The sequence below is a fragment of the Eleutherodactylus coqui genome, chromosome 7 (genome assembly GCF_035609145.1).
Source record: "Eleutherodactylus coqui strain aEleCoq1 chromosome 7, aEleCoq1.hap1, whole genome shotgun sequence".
Classification (NCBI taxonomy): Eukaryota; Metazoa; Chordata; class Amphibia; order Anura; family Eleutherodactylidae; genus Eleutherodactylus; species Eleutherodactylus coqui.
In genome coordinates this window covers 218,501,149-218,516,970 of record NC_089843.1, presented here as the reverse complement: position 1 = coordinate 218,516,970, position 15,822 = coordinate 218,501,149, and the positions used below count along the sequence as shown (strand labels likewise).

The following is a 15,822-nucleotide window of genomic DNA, read 5'->3' as shown; positions in this document are numbered from 1 at the left end:
TATCAAGGTGATACCGCCAAACTATGTTTAGACCTGGGTCACAAATTGCACAAAGTTCAGTTTTGAGGTGACTTTTTTAGTCAAAGCAACAACTACAAAAAAGGTAAAGACTCTCCGTAATAATTTCCCTCCCATAAGATTCTGCTTCCTTAGGCTTTGGATAAAAAAAAAAATATTCTGCACCGAATTGCCCTGTTATACATTTCATACATTTGATGTGTTTGTGATGTTACTGTTACGATCGTGTGGGTAAACTAAGCACAGGGCCCACATGATCGTAACCAAAGAGGACTAGGTACACACACGGGTTTCAGGCAAACTGACCCTGTTCTACTCGGGTGATGGAATTGGCCCTACCTAAGCGGGGACATTGCCCCAATAAGGGCAGCCCAGCGGTCTTCGGATCTGGGCCCTAGCTGATCCTAGGAGCCACACACTAGAACACGATGCATTCACATGCCAGAAGTCAGGAACAGAACAACAGGATACACAGAGACAGAATACACAGCAAACACTAATAGCAGATGATACGCTGAATATAAATGCGAGGTGTTAGTTCGTACATTGGCCAATGAACTTAAGCTGCAAGGCCCCTCGTATCTTGCAGTCCCTACACTAGCAAGACACATCTACTAGAGGGCCCTAGGGGCCAACCTAGTGCAGACATAGCCAACAAACTCAGCAGACCAAACTGACACAAAATAAACGAACAAAAGGACATGAACCGCAAGGCACAGATCACACAGCAAGCTGCAACAAAACACAGATAGCCGGTCACACAACAAACTTCAACAGACAAGAATTCATGACTGCTCACCCTAGGGGGGCCATACAGAGACTGACCAGGAGCTTGGTTTATATGTGAGCACAGACCCAGGAGATTGGCTAGCAGGAAGTACCACACCCAGCCAGCTCAATTAATTAACCCTGTGAAGGCTGTGCTGCTAGGAAGCTTAGAACTACAGATCCCAGCAGCACACGTAACAGTTACATTATATTTTATTTAGTTGATCCACAGTATCTGTTGCTTTGATAACCTAGAAGTGAAGATGTTGCTTATGTGCTGATATTTCTTTCCTTCTAGAACGGTCTCCCATCACCAGAGAAGCCTTACGTATTCAATGGGGACTTTGTAGACAGAGGAAAACAATCTATAGAGATCTTGATGATTCTTTTTGCATTCTTACTGGTTTACCCCAAGGTTGTCCATTTGAACAGAGGGAATCATGAAGACTATATGGTTAACTTAAGGTAAGCTTTGTTAACCCTTTCCAATCCACTGTCTTACGTCTAAAGACATTCTGATTGAAGGCTGTACAGCTCCCATGTCGGAAGACGTCCGGCAGGGTATTCTTACTGTATATTACTGGCCGCTCTGTTGTCGGGGGGCCTCTCTAGCATGTCCCATACCGCAGTACTGGCTCTAGCCAGCAGATGGCGCCATTGTATAACGGCAGAAAGAGAAAGCCCCTAGGAAACCCTGAATCCAAAATTGGATTGCAAAGGGTTAAAAGATAAACTTGTAATCGCAGAGGGACGATGGGTTGCCATGGCAACCAAACCCAAGACACTAGTGTCCCCGCTTGCTTTGGTCTGTGATGGCTATTATTATGATAATGCATTGCAGTACTTCTGTAGTGCAATGCATTATCATAGCCATCATAGCTTTTTATCGTTCAAGGGACATAAAAAAAGTAAAAAATAAAAACAAAACAAGAAATATCCATTTTTGCTCACTTTTTCCTCTTTGTATGAAAAATTTATATAAACCTACATATTTGTTATCATGGTATCCATAATGACCTACTCGATAAATTGAACCCCTTATTTATCCTGCACAGTAAAAACTGTATTACAAAAAACACCTTAAAAAACTGAGGGAAGTGCTTATTTTGTTAATTCTGTTTCCCCAAAAAGTGATCAAAAAAGACATACGTATCCCAAAATGGTACCAATAGAAACTACAGCTCATCATACACATAACAAGCCCTTACAGAGCTTCGTCCATAGAAAATTAATAAGTAATGGGACTTTGAATGCAATGATGTAAAGAGAAAAAAACTTGCAATAAGAAGGGTTTCTATTGTGCAAAAGTGGAAAAACCTAAAAAAAAAATTGGGGTATCTTTTGGAATCGTACCAGCTTGAAGAAATAATGTCTCATGCCATTTATGCTGCCTGATTAACGCTGTAAAAAAAAAAATAGACAGAATTGATGTTTTTTTCCCCCCTGCCCTCTAAAATAAATACAATACATTATATGTACCCAAAAATGGTGACAATAAAAATTACAGTCTGTCACTAGAGATGAGCGAGCACCCAAATGCTCGGGTCTGCGTTTTTCGAGTCAAGCTTTTCGTAAAATTCGAGAGCTCTACTTGAGTAACGAACCACATTGACTACAATGGGAGACTCGAGCATTTTTGTATGGGACCCGCCAGTTGCCAATTTTTTTTTGGTTGCGTTTGTTTGTTTTCTCTCTCTCTCTCTCTCTCTCTCTCTCCCTCCCTCCCTCCCTCCCTCCCTCCCTCTCTCCCTCCCTCCCTCCCTCCCTCTCTCCCTCCCTCCCTCCCTCTCTCCCTCTCTCCCTCTCTCCCTCTCTCCCTCCCTCCCTCCCTCCCTCCCTCCCTCTCTCCCTCCCTCCCTCCCTCTCTCCCTCCCTCTCTCCCTCCCTCCCTCTCTCCCTCCCTCCCTCCCTCCCTCCCTCTCTCCCTCCCTCTCTCCCTCCCTCCCTCCCTCCCTCCCTCTCTCCCTCTCTCCCTCCCTCCCTCCCTCTCTCCCTCCCTCTCTCCCTCCCTCCCTCCCTCCCTCCCTCTCTCCCTCCCTCCCTCTCTCCCTCCCTCCCTCTCTCCCTCTCTCCCTCCCTCTCTCCCTCTCTCCTCCAAGCCAGACACAAACTACAGTTGACGTGCACAGCGGGGAGGGGCCAAAACTGACATGTCACAGCGGGGAGGGGCCAAAACTGGGGCGGGGTCGAACACCACTTGATGCTCCTTCGAGTAGCGAGCACCATCAAGTATGCTAATACTCGAACGAGCATCAGGCCATGTCTTTAAGAAGTTAACAGTGACTTGTTCCAATATGTCTTGCCTTTGTATTATATATCATTTATGTTTTTGTCTTTTCTCTTGAGGTATGGGTTCACAAAGGAAGTAATGAAAAAATATAAGGTAAGTCTGCTGAAATTACACTTTCTCAATGCAAACCTAGTTTCCTAACAGAAATATATCATCTTAAATTACCTGCAGTATTCCAATACTTAAAGTGTACCTGTCATCCGTAGTTTGGGCAACATGAACTTGCCCTCCTGCCCACGGGCGGGCCGAACCTCGCACGCGGGATTTCCGCAGCAGAGTTCGACCTGGTGCCTGGCCAGTGACCCCTGCGCGGCCGCCTGAACGCGGACGGGTCAGACCGCACATGCGTGATTCCCGCAGCGGAGTTTGACCCGGTGCCAGGCCTGCTTACCTGTCCAGCGTGTTCTCAGTCTTCTCTTGTGCCGCCAATGTGCAAGGCGGCACATGCGCAGTACATAGGACACTGCGCCATCGCTATGGTGATGATGTGGCCTCCTCTGCTACCAATGTGCTGGCCCGCGCATGCACAGTTCAGAGGATGCCGCGCCGTCGCCATAGCAATGACGTGGCTCCTGCAGCCATTCAGTAATGATGATTGCGGAGTGGCCGTGGCACAGACGGCTTCCATTGACTTCAGTGGAAGCCGGCCGTGTGTAGTCTGTGGCAAATCACAGCATGCTGCAATTTCTTTCCCGCAAGCGGAAAATCGCAATTGATTTCTGCTCATGGGCATTTTTCCATAGCAAATCCGGAGGCGGAATCCTGCTACAGATTTCACAATCCAAATCTGCCCATGAACAGGGGGCTTAATTCTGAAATTGTAATTCCAAACGCCAGGATTTGTGCAGACAGGTGCAGATTACAGGTGAGCGAGCATACTCGCTAAGGACAATTACTCGATCGAGCATTGTCCTTAGCGAGTATCTCCCCACTCGGGAGCAAAGGTTCGGGTGCCGGCGCAGGTGAGAGGTGAGTTGCGGCAGTGAGCAGAAGGGAGCGGGGAGGAGAGAGGGAGAGAGAGATCTCCGCTCCTCCCCGCTCTCCCCCACCTCCAATAGATGTTCAAAAAGGTTGAGTCACCAGACTAATACGGATATGACAAATCATATCTTTAATTCAAGCCCACAGGACATCCAGTTCACAAAGTGAATATCCAAATGGCCTCCTATTTCAGTTAAAGACTCCTCCTATCTCCACCATTCTCTGGTGGCTTACCCCTCTCTATACTTGGCACTGATGCGTCTCCCTTGTGCACCTCCTGAAACTGCTGATGCATTAATGAAACCAGTATGTAACCCACATATTGTATCTTACATATCCCACATGTGATTAAACATACAACAAATGTGGTGTTGGAATTAATATAATTAATATGTTATTATATATGTCTTACCAGCAGTACAGGAAGAAAACGGGACAGTTTTTTCCACACTCTTAGGGCCCATTTACACGCAATGAATATCTCTCAAAATGCGTTAAAACGATGGCATATGAGCGATAATCATTGCATGTAAATGCTACCACAGCGCACTTTTCGTCTGAATGATGATTCGTAGGTGAGCGTAACCCTTTAGTGACCAAGCCTGTTTGCGCCTCAATGACCAGGCCAAAATTTGGAAATCTGACATGTGTCCCTTTAACATAGAATAACTCCGTAAAGGTTTTGCATATCCAAGCGATTCTGAGATTGTTTTTTCACCACATATTGTTCTTCATTTAGGTGGTAAAAAAAATAGTCTGATAGGATTTGTGTATATTTATTAAAAGCGTCAAAATTAGGAAAATTTTGAAAAATTTGTCATTTTTTTTCACATTTCCAACTGCAATATCTCAAATATGTGCAAACATAATATAGACATTTTTGATAAGATAAATATTTCCATCCGTTTACTTTATTTTGGACGCACATTTGAAAAACTTTCGTTTTTTTTTTTAACCATTTAGGAGACGTACAAATTTAACATTGATTATCAACATTTTGAGGAACACTTTGTTTTCCTACACCAAGCCAAGATTGCAAAGGCTCATAGGAGTCAGAATGATATAGATACCCCCACAAGTGACCCCATTTTAAGAACTACACGCCTTAATATATCCACTGAGGGGGGTCAGGAGTATTTTGACCCCACAGTTTCTTTTCAGGAATTAATGCAATTTAGAGGAGAAAAAAATTAAATTTCATGTTTTTGCAAATATGTCATTTTAAAGACAGGATTTTTTACTATAATGCGCATGAAAATGAGGATTTGCACCCCAAAATGGATCCCCCTGTTTGTTCCGTGTTCAGAAACATACCCATTGTGGCCCTAATCTTCTGTTTGGATGCACAACGGGGCCCAAACTGAACTGAGCATCAAACTTTAACTGTCTTTTAATTTTTACGTGATTGCCATTATTCATTAAATAACGGCGATCACGTGACCGAGGACCACTCACCGCAGCCACCCGTGACATCTCCAGGCTCTTGGCTACCTTTAGTAGCCAGGAGCAAGAAGATTTTAAATTTCCTGTGCCCTCCCCAGCTTCTGCACTTGCGTCCGCCATTTTGGCGACGGTCGCATACACCAAAGCTGGGGAAAGGTCCACGGATAAGCATCCCAGCAGATATCATCGCCGGTGGCCTTAGTTAAGTAATTTCACCTCCCCTCACGGATCGGATCCGTGACAGGAGGTGAAACTTTAGCTTTTTCTTACTTCTTCGTGATCGCCGTTATCCACTGGATAACGGTGATCACGTGACCAAAAACCACGTACTGCGGCCTCCCATGAAATCTCCAGGTACATTAGCCAGGTGCGGGGAGATTTTAAATTACCCCGTCAATCCGCGGCTTTCGTGCATGTGTCCGCCATTTTGGCGATGGGCGCATGTGTAAAAGCCGGGGTAAGGTCTGCAGATAAATCTGGGGGCCTTGAGAGGAGATGAGACAAACTTTTTTTGTTTTTTTTATACTTTTTAAAACTTTTTTTTAACGTTGACATGATCACTGTTATCCATTGGATAACAGCGATAATGTGACCGGGAACCGCATACAGCAGCTCCCAGTGACAGCTCCCTGCTCTTGGCTACTCATACTAGCCAGGAGCATAGAGTTTTAAAATTTCCTGGGCCTCTCGGCCCTCTGCGTGTGCGCTGACGTAATGCCGTCATGCGCGCATGTGCAGACGCCGGCGTCAGGTTCTTCAGGACCAGAACGCCGGGTGTCATCACGGAGGATGGGGGTGAGTATCCTCAGCTCCCCTTACGGATCCGATCTGTAAGGGGAGCTGAAACTTTAACTTTTATTTATTTTACATTGAGTTTAATGCGATCGGGGGAATGGGTTCTGCGGGATGACAGCTCCAGCATGTCTGCTACCTCCGTTAACCGACAGTATGGAGCTGTAATGTCTGCAGGGCTTTAATTCCCAGAGGATGCATGTGTTTATGTCCTCTGGGAATAAAGCCCAGCAGACCAGGATGTGAAAAGGCAATGGGCTGGTCACTAAGGGGTGACCTTGGCTGAACAATGGAGCTATTTACAGAGCTCAAAACACCTGCTGAGTTCTGCAACAGTTCCAGGAGCCTCATTTGCATACAAATGGAGTACCAATGGGCATTAGTGCCCATTAGTAGTTTATAAAAAACGATAGCTAAAACATTTGAAAAATTATCTTTGCGTGTAAACACTTTACAAATTTTATATCCACACTTATAGCATCCTTCCACTGATGACCAGCTTTTGTTTTCTTTGTTCTCAGAATACAAACTTAGAGGCAACTTTTGCGCCAGTGTAGGAGCCCTTTTAGATACACACATCACTCCATCCTTAAAGAGTACCTGCACTTTCACCTTATAGGGCTCATGCTCTATCATCCGTTTTCGTGCTCCTACCCGCAGCTGAACACAGCCCCCATTTAATGCTTATATTGCTGGCCACTCTCACCTTGGATCACCTGGACCAGTAATGGCGAACCTTTTAGAAACCAAGTGCCCAAACTGCAACCCAAAACCCACTTATTTATCGCAAAGTGCCAACACATTAGGAGGCGGGGCTCATCACAACGTATGATTTTTACCTCCATCGTTATAAAAAGCATAAGGCTGTTTCATAATAGACAGGGTGCAGATTTTGCTTGCTTTTTGGAAGTGGAAATGCTGCTGAACATGCCACAGAAATCTTCGCTGAGGACATTCTGCAGCATTTTCGCATTTCTGCCCTGTGTAAACACCCCTGTAGTAAAAATGACCCCCACAGTGGCCTCAGCAGTAATAGTGACCCCCACAGTGGCTTAAGCAGTACTAGTGTCCCCCAAAGTGGCCTCAGTAGTAATAGTGACCCCCACAGTGGCCTCAGCAATAATAGTGCCCTACACAATAGCCCCAGTAGTAATAGTGACTCCCACAGGATCCCCAGTAGTAATAGTGACTCCCACAGGATCCCCAGTAGTAATAGTGTTCCCCACAATAGTCTCAGTAGTAATAGTGTTTCCCACAGCGGCCCTAGTAGTAATAGTGTTCCCCACAGTAGCCCCAGCAGTAATAGTGATCCCCCACAGCGGCCCCAGGAATAACAGTGTCCCCACAGTGGCCCTGGTAGTAGTAGTGACCCCCACAGCAGCTCCAATAGTAATGCTATTACTACTGGGGCTGATATAAGGGACACTATTACTATTAGTATCCCCTATATCAGCCCCAGTAGTAATAGTGCCTTCTCTGAGACCCATATACCCACCTCCTCCTTCTCATCAAAGCGAGAGGGCTCTGCGTAAGGTTGGGACATTGAAAACCGATGTATCGAAATACCGATCTATCGCTAATGCTTTGGCGATACTGTTTATCGATATTGTTATGTCCGATATATCGGTAACATCAATAGTTTAAGGCGGTATAACATCGATATTTGTAAAGAAGAAACATGTCTTGTGGTCCGGTGACCAGATCTTCTTTCTTTACATTCTGCCCTTTCCTTTGTGTTGTACAGGATGTAATTTTGCTCGCGGCACTAATGAACTTATAAGCAAGTTCTAGAAACTTCTGGAAAGTGTGAGGCGACTCTGTCACCTATAAGGTTTGCTCCAGGCAAAATGACTCTCAGAAAATTTGGGGTCTTGGGCCTCTTTTCCACATCCGTTTGTTCATGGCGTTAGACCCAGGCTCTGAATGCTTGCGTCTAACGCGATGGCTGTGGGCAGTGCTTTCTAAATGAAAGCATTTCCAGATGCAGATGGAGGGCGGCGCTGAACGCATGAAGGTCACGTCCAGAAAAGGAGACGCAGTGCCCATAGAAAAGATAGGAGACCCATCTAACGCAATTACACTTGTGTTCGCGTTACCAGGCCCTGCATTGTTTACAAGTTGCCATGGAGACCGTTGGTCCCTCAGCGGCAACTTGAAAAAATGCAGGGCACGCACCCCCCAAACACACAGAGATCATGCTCACATCCCGTCAGCTCCAGCGGACAGCCTCTGGCTCCCTTGTGGCTGGCAGGACCTTGTTTCAGTGTGTTTACCTCCAATCATCTTTCTGCACTCCGGGTCAAGCTGGTGAAATTCTGTCTGCTCAGAGGAGCATTGTGAAGGGAGAGCGGGACAGCAAATTAATATTTCTTGGCTCATTAGATGACGATTATTGGGGCCAATGATAAAAAACTTCTTTTCATAGACCTAATTATACTTATAGGTTTCATCTGTAACTTTAATCTATTTTCATGTTATTAATAGTTAGAAGTTAATAAATTCAACAGTTTAAAGAGTTAAAAGAAAACTATATTTTTTGTTGTTGATTGTTGCCTTATTAACCCCGGACCTGCTTTATTTTTATACTTTTTATCAAAAAGTTGATATCGGTGGAAAACTATCGAAATATTGATAGTTTTCCACCGATATCTTACAATAATCGATAGTTTGTTCAGCGATAGTGGATATTTTTGTGTAGATGGTGTGACAGTGCGTCTAGAGGCCCGCGTCACACAAATGTATTCGGGCAGCGTTTTGCGCGTGCAAAATTTGCGTTTTGAATAAGCGATGAATAGAACCCTTTGCTTTCAATGGGTTCGTTCACATAAGCGTAGCACAAAAAATACGCATCAAGCTCTATTTTCCTGCCCGCGAAAAAATAGCACATATTGAACTAATTAATTTAATTGTCCATTGCAATGAATGGGAGCGTGGTTGCGTTTTTTTTGCATACGCAAAAAGTACAGTCAAACACGTACATGCTCACATAAATACGCACCGCCCTTAGCGCAAATGCACTCATAAATGCACCTGTGCCCGTGTGACCCCGGCCTTAGGTGTGTGTCACACAAGCCTATGTGTATTTGCACTATGTTTTTGCGCATTGCGTATTTATGTGCACAACAGTGTTTTTTACCGTACTTTTTGTGCGCACAGGTTGTGCACAATTTTGCTCACAGTAATAGAACACACCGATACCCCCAGTAATTGAAATGGCCAATTAAAGGGGTTGTCCCGCGGCAGCAAGTGGGGTTCAGCACTTCTGTATGGCCATATTAATGCACTTTGTAATGTACATTGTGCATTAATTATGAGCCATACAGAAGTCATTCACTTACCTGTTCCATTGCTGGCGTCCCCGTCTCCATGGTGCCGTCTAATTTCAGCGTCTAATCGCCCGATTAGACGCGCTTGCCTTCTGAATGGGGCCGCTCGTGCCAGAGAGCTGCTCCTCGTAGCTCCGCCCCGTCACGTGTGCCGATTCCAGCCAATCAGGAGGCTGGAATTGGCAATGGAACGCACAGAGCCCATGGTGCACCATGGGAGAAGACCTGCGGTCCACCGTGGGTGAAGATCCCGGCAGCCATCTTCGCAAGGTAAGTAAGAAGTCACCGGAGCGCGGGGATTCGGGTAAGTACTATCCGGTTTTTTTTTTAAACCCCTGCATTGAGTTTGTCTCGCGCCGAACGGGGGGGGGGGGGCTATTGAAAAAAAAAAAAAAACCGTTTCGGCGCGTGACAACCCCTTTAATGAGTTCAAGGTGCGTTCTTGTCACCACGTGGGCGATCCCAGTTTGTGAGGCTTGAAACTTAAAAGTCGTTCCCCTTTTTTTTCATCTGCTTCTATGAGGATGTTTTAAAGGACGCTATAATAAAAGTTTTGTGTCTTGGAATTGGTACAGTTAGTACAAGTTTTCCATAGTTTACCTGCAGCAGACGTTCTAGGAAAATGATCTTGTTTTTCAACTTTAAAGGTTCATGGGAAGAAAATCCTGAAAATGCTGCAAAATGTTTTCAGCTGGCTTCCATTAGCAACAATAATAGACCAAAAAATACTGATTACACACGGAGGAGTGTCTGAGTCTACGGATTTGGAGATTTTAGCAAAGATTGAACGACACAAGGTATCACATTACTTAATACATTGAGGGCTCCTTCACACTGGTGATCGCGATATCAGGGCTTTCACACGTCCGTATATCAGCCAGGTTTTCACGCCCGGCCAAAATACGGTGTCCCTTTCTGCAGGGGGGGGGGGGGACGGGCCAGGCCGGGAGCAGCGCACTGAGCTCCCACCCCCTCATCACTGTTTACAATGGGGGGAGCTGGGATGGGGGACGGTGTGGAGCTAAGTGCCGCCCCGCCCCCTGCAGAAAGGGACACCATATATCATCCGGGTGTGAAAACTCAGCCGATATATGGACATGTGAATAAGCCCTCATCGTGAGAAGATCACAGCTTTTTTTCCTGAAATTTTTGAGCGTCAGCGCTGCTTTTTCTTGCAAAAACATCACGACCACTTGCGTTTTTCTGACGCGTTTTGCTGCAATTGTGTGTGTGTGTGGAAAGTCAACAGGACTTTCTAATGTTAAAAACATATTGCACCAAAATCACAAGTTTGTGCTATGCGATAAAAAAAAGAGTCTCCATAGGGAAACATGGGAGATTAAAAAAAAAAAAAAAAAAAAAAGCAAAACACAGAAAGATTGAAGATGGCGCGATTTTTTTTTTCATGCAACACGCATGAGTGAAAACATTGCAAATGTGAAGGAAACTATTGAAAATCATTGTTTTCATAATTTTGCAATTTCACTCGCGTCGCTCAAAAAATGCGTGATTTTCTCGCAAGTGTGGAGACACCCTGAAGCTGCTTCCACACCTGTGTTCGGGTCAGTTCAGGGTTTCTGTCTCTCTGCTCCATTTTTGGAGGAGAGAAACTGAAATAAAACGGAAAAATACTTGATTTCAATAGGGTAACGTAAAGACTTCTGTTAGCTTCCATTTCTTCTGGTTTCCATTTTTTTGGACTAAAAATAGCAGTTCGCGACGTTATTTTTCTGCCCAAAAAACAGAAATCTGACAGAAAGGAAGAAAACAGAAGCCTTTCTGTTTGTTTTCCGCTTTTTTGAAACCCCATTGAATTCAATGGAAAAAAAGTCAGATCCATTTTTTTCGGTTTTATATAAATTTCTCTCAAAAAATGGAACAGAGGCAGAAACCCTGAAGAGAACACCAAAACAGGTGTGACAGCCACCCATGTTAGCTTTCTTCTAGTATTTATATTTACAATCATGTTATTATTTTGCATCCTTAGTTTGCATCTACCTTACGACCTCGAAAAAAGAAAGAAAAGGCTAACAAAAGCGAGAAAATAGAGGAAACGCTGTCCGAGGACACATTTACAAATGGAGACAACACCTTATCAGTAGGCACAAATTGGCCCCCACAACCAAGAAGTTGTTCATTCTCATACAGTGCTACTCCAAGCCTCCTGCCCACCTATAAGGGCAAAAGATCTGCTAGTAGCCCAACTGCATTAGCAGTAGACAGAAAGGAGATCTCCAAACGAGTGCGGAAAGCTGTGGATAAAGAGCTAGTAAAATGTCGCAGACAAGTAGGTTTCACAGAGACCTATACAGAACCAGATAGTCCCGTGTCTATGTCGGAGTCTGAATCTGATCCAGGAGAAACCCAGGAATATGACATGGATCACGAAGAAAGGAAGCAGGTATTGTGTTTTCATGTTGCTTGCAGGTAGTATGTAGAACAGTGTTTCTCAACTCCAGTTCTCAGGAACCCCTAACAGGTCATGTTTTCAGGATTTCCTATAGAGAGAACACCTGTGGCAATGTCTGAGGCACCGACAATAATTACATCACTTGTGCAACACTGAGGAAATCCTTAAAACATGACCTGTTGGGGGTCGTGAGGACGGGGTGGTAGACCCCAGTTGTCATGGTTGGAAAAGGAAGGAGACACCAAGATACCTAGGCAGTGTAGGGACGCAAAAGGACGGAGACACCAAGATACCTAGGCAGTGTAGGGACGCAAAAGGATGGAGATGCCAAGATGCCTAGGCAGTGTAGGGACGCAAAAGGATGGAGATGCCAAGATGCCTAGGCAGTGTAGGAATGCGAGAGGATGAAAACCTCAAGATGCCTAGGCAGTGTAGGGATGCAAGAGGATGGAGATGCCAAGATGCCTAGGCAGTGTAGGAATGCAAGAGGATGGAAACGCCAAGATGCCTAGGCAGTGTAGGGACGCAAGATGATGAAAACCTCAAGATGCCTAGGCAGTGTAGGGATGCAAGAGGATGGAGACGCCAAGATGCCTAGGCAGTGTAGGAATGCAAGAGGATGGAAACGCCAAGATGCCTAGGCAGTGTAGGGACGCGAGAGGATGGAGACGCCAGGATGCCTAGGCAGTGTAGGAACGCAAGGGGATGGAAATGCCAAGATGCCTAGGCAGCGTAGGGACGCAAGAGGATGGAAACGCCAAGATGCCTAGGCAGCGTAGGGACGCAAGAGGATGGAAACGCCAAGATGCCTAGGCAGTGTAGGAACGCAAGAGGACGGAGACACCAAGATGCCTAGGCAGTGTAGGGACGCAAGAGGATGGAGACACCAAGATGCCTAGGCAGTGTAGGGACGCAAGAGGATGGAGACGCCAAGATGCCTAGGCAGTGTAGGGACGCAAGAAGATGGAGATGCCAAGATGCCTAGGCAGTGTAGGAACGCAGGGGGATGGAGATGCCAAGATGCCTAGGCAGTGTAGGAACGCAGGGGGATGGAAACGCCAAGATGCCTAGGCAGTGTAGGGACGCAAGAGGATGGAAACGCCAAGATGCCTAAGCAGTGTAGGAACACAAGAGGATGGAAACACCAAGATGCCTAGTCAGTGTAGGAACGCAAGAGGACGGAGACACCAAGATGCCTAGGCAGTGTAGGGACGCAAGAGGATGGAGACGCCAAGATGCTTAGGCAGTGTAGGGACGCAAGAAGATGGAGATGTCAAGATGCCTAGGCAGTGTAGGGACGCAAGAGGATGGAAACGCCAAGATGCCTAGGCAGTGTAGGGACGCAAGAGGATGGAGACACCAAGATGCCTAGGCAGTGTAGGAACGCAAGAGGATGGAGACACCAAGATGCCTAGGCAGCGTAGGGACGCAAGAGGATGGAGACACCAAGATGCCTAGGCAGCGTAGGAACGCAAGAGGATGGAGACACCAAGATGCCTAGGCAGCGTAGGAACGCAAGGGGATGGAAACGCCAAGATGCCTAGGCAGCGTAGGGACGCAAGAGGATGGAAACGCCAAGATGCCTAGGCAGCGTAGGGACGCAAGAGGATGGAAACGCCAAGATGCCTAGGCAGTGTAGGGACGCAAGAGGATGGAAACGCCAAGATGCTTAGGCAGTGTAGGGACGCAAAAGGATGGAGACACCAAGATGCCTAGGCAGTGTAGGAACGCAAGAGGATGGAGACACCAAGATGCCTAGGCAGTGTAGGGACGCAAGAAGATGGAGACGCCAAGATGCCTAGGCAGTGTAGGGACGCAAGAGTGTCACGTACCTTACATGTCACTAAGGAATTATATAACTTGGGATGGTGCTTTTGTTTGGGGTATAGTAGTGTGAGATGCTGTAGAAGCTTGCTACGAGAGTCTGGAGAGGGTGGCACAGTGAAACGCAGTGTTCTGTGTGCTGGGCTTCGAGTACCAGTCCAGATACAGATACCTTCATGGGTGGAGCTGCAGTGGAGCCCAGAGTCTGTAGTGCAAGCAGAGAATCACGTGACCATTGCATAGCTAATCCTCACTGTTGGCAAGTTTGGCCATACCAGCCTTTATGGAATGCAGAAATTGGATATCTGACCACAAAGAACCCCATTTTGCAAATTGCCAACCCTCCTTTATGCCACAGCCCTGCATCCAGCTGGTCCCCTGAGTTACATGATATTTGTGCAGTTGGCAGGTTCTAATGCCTTGCATTAGCAAATGTTGTGGCAGAGGAGACCCCAGCAGAATGCAAAGTCTCATTGACAGCTAAGGGAGGTAGACCTCTAGGTGTCATGGGCCAGCTGGAGAAGGCAGCTCCGGAGCAGTTGATAAAAAAAAGTCTGAAGCTCAGTTCATCTGAACTGAATAAGTGGGCCTGAGAACTGCTGATTGGCCCTCTGACAGTGTCATCAACCAATTGAGACAGTCCTCTAGCTTGATGTCACCCATGGCTATGGGTTTGTGGGGGAGGATGTTAGAGAGTAACATTTCTTTGTACACCACCGGTCAGTGAAGCGAGTAAACCTGTCCGTAATGGCTACATAATCTTCATCTGGATGAGTGTATCGAGTACATGCGTATGCATGGGTCAAGAGAATGTTGGGCTGCAGGTGTAACTTGCTGCCCCATCCACCCACAGAGAGAAGCTCAGCCCTGTTGTGGGACTTTCAGCATAGTCAATGAGAAGCTTACTCCTGCCCTTGCGGAGTTTCTACCACCTCTGTGACTGATACCAGTACCAGATAGATATGAGGAGGGTTTCATGCCAGTTGTCTACCAAGAAGGACGGGTGTCACTGTGCAGTACAGCCAAATGATAAACATCTCATGAAGGCCTGGTCCACAGCACTATTTGAGGCCATCCCAGGTGTTGGCCTGTAAGGTGGCTTTTACAGAGCGAGCCAAACAAACTGCTGATGGTATGCTGAGGCCTACATCTGGAGGAACCCAGTAGGGATTTAGTGGGTTAAACCACTAGAGACTGAGTTTGTAGGTTCTGTTCCCTTGTACTGAGGCAAGAGGTTATTTGACAAGGCAAATGTTTAATGACACTAAGGTGTGCTGGCATGGTGTTAGGTAGTATCCTATAGGACACAGAGGAACATACAACCCAGTTCTCATGGTTGGGAAAGGCGAGGCACACAAAGATGGTGGAGCAGCAGCAGGGACACAAGAACATGAGATTGTTGAGTTCCTCACGTGTCCGTAGGACTTTGTATTAGGGCTCCTTCATACAGGCGATTTTGCGCACACAACATCGCTCATGCAGACCACATCCAAAATTGGTTTCAATGGGATCCCTTACATGGAGCGTTCTTGCACTCGCATTTCTGTTGGGCAGAAAAATCGTGACTATTTTTGTGCACAATTGCTCAATAGGAGTCTCTGGGGTGTGCAAATGCGCACTTGTCCTGAACAAAACCGCGCACTGAAGGGCGCGATTTTGCTGTGGTAATCAATAACTCCGGGGACTAACTGGGCTGCCCCACCTCTTCAAACATGGCACCGTTGTCCCGCACCCATGTGAACAGGCCCGGCAGCGCATAAAGTTACAGTAAAGGAGCGTGGTTGTACTATTCACTTGCTTTGTGAATAGTACAATGGAGTGCAGTGTTCTGTAGGCTGGGCCTCAGGTGTCAGTCCTAATACAGCCACGGGTGACGCTGCATTGCAGCCCGGGATCTGAAGGAGCCGCGTAAGGGTGTCCTAAACCACAGCAATCCAGGTTGGCAGTAAGAGATACTTTACCGTGACACA

At 46.4% G+C, this 15,822-nt stretch overlaps 1 protein-coding gene across 1 annotated transcript in view; it reads left to right on the top strand.

Moving 5' to 3' along the window:
• PPEF2 (protein phosphatase with EF-hand domain 2) overlaps positions 1-15,822 on the top strand; it is an 83,009-nt gene that overhangs the window by 58,338 nt on the left and 8,849 nt on the right. Inside the window, exons 14-17 of the mRNA XM_066574868.1 lie at positions 1,085-1,251; positions 3,133-3,169; positions 10,266-10,415; positions 11,606-12,019. Coding sequence (XP_066430965.1) covers positions 1,085-1,251; positions 3,133-3,169; positions 10,266-10,415; positions 11,606-12,019 — 768 coding nt within the window. The remainder of the gene's footprint in view (positions 1-1,084; positions 1,252-3,132; positions 3,170-10,265; positions 10,416-11,605; positions 12,020-15,822) is intronic.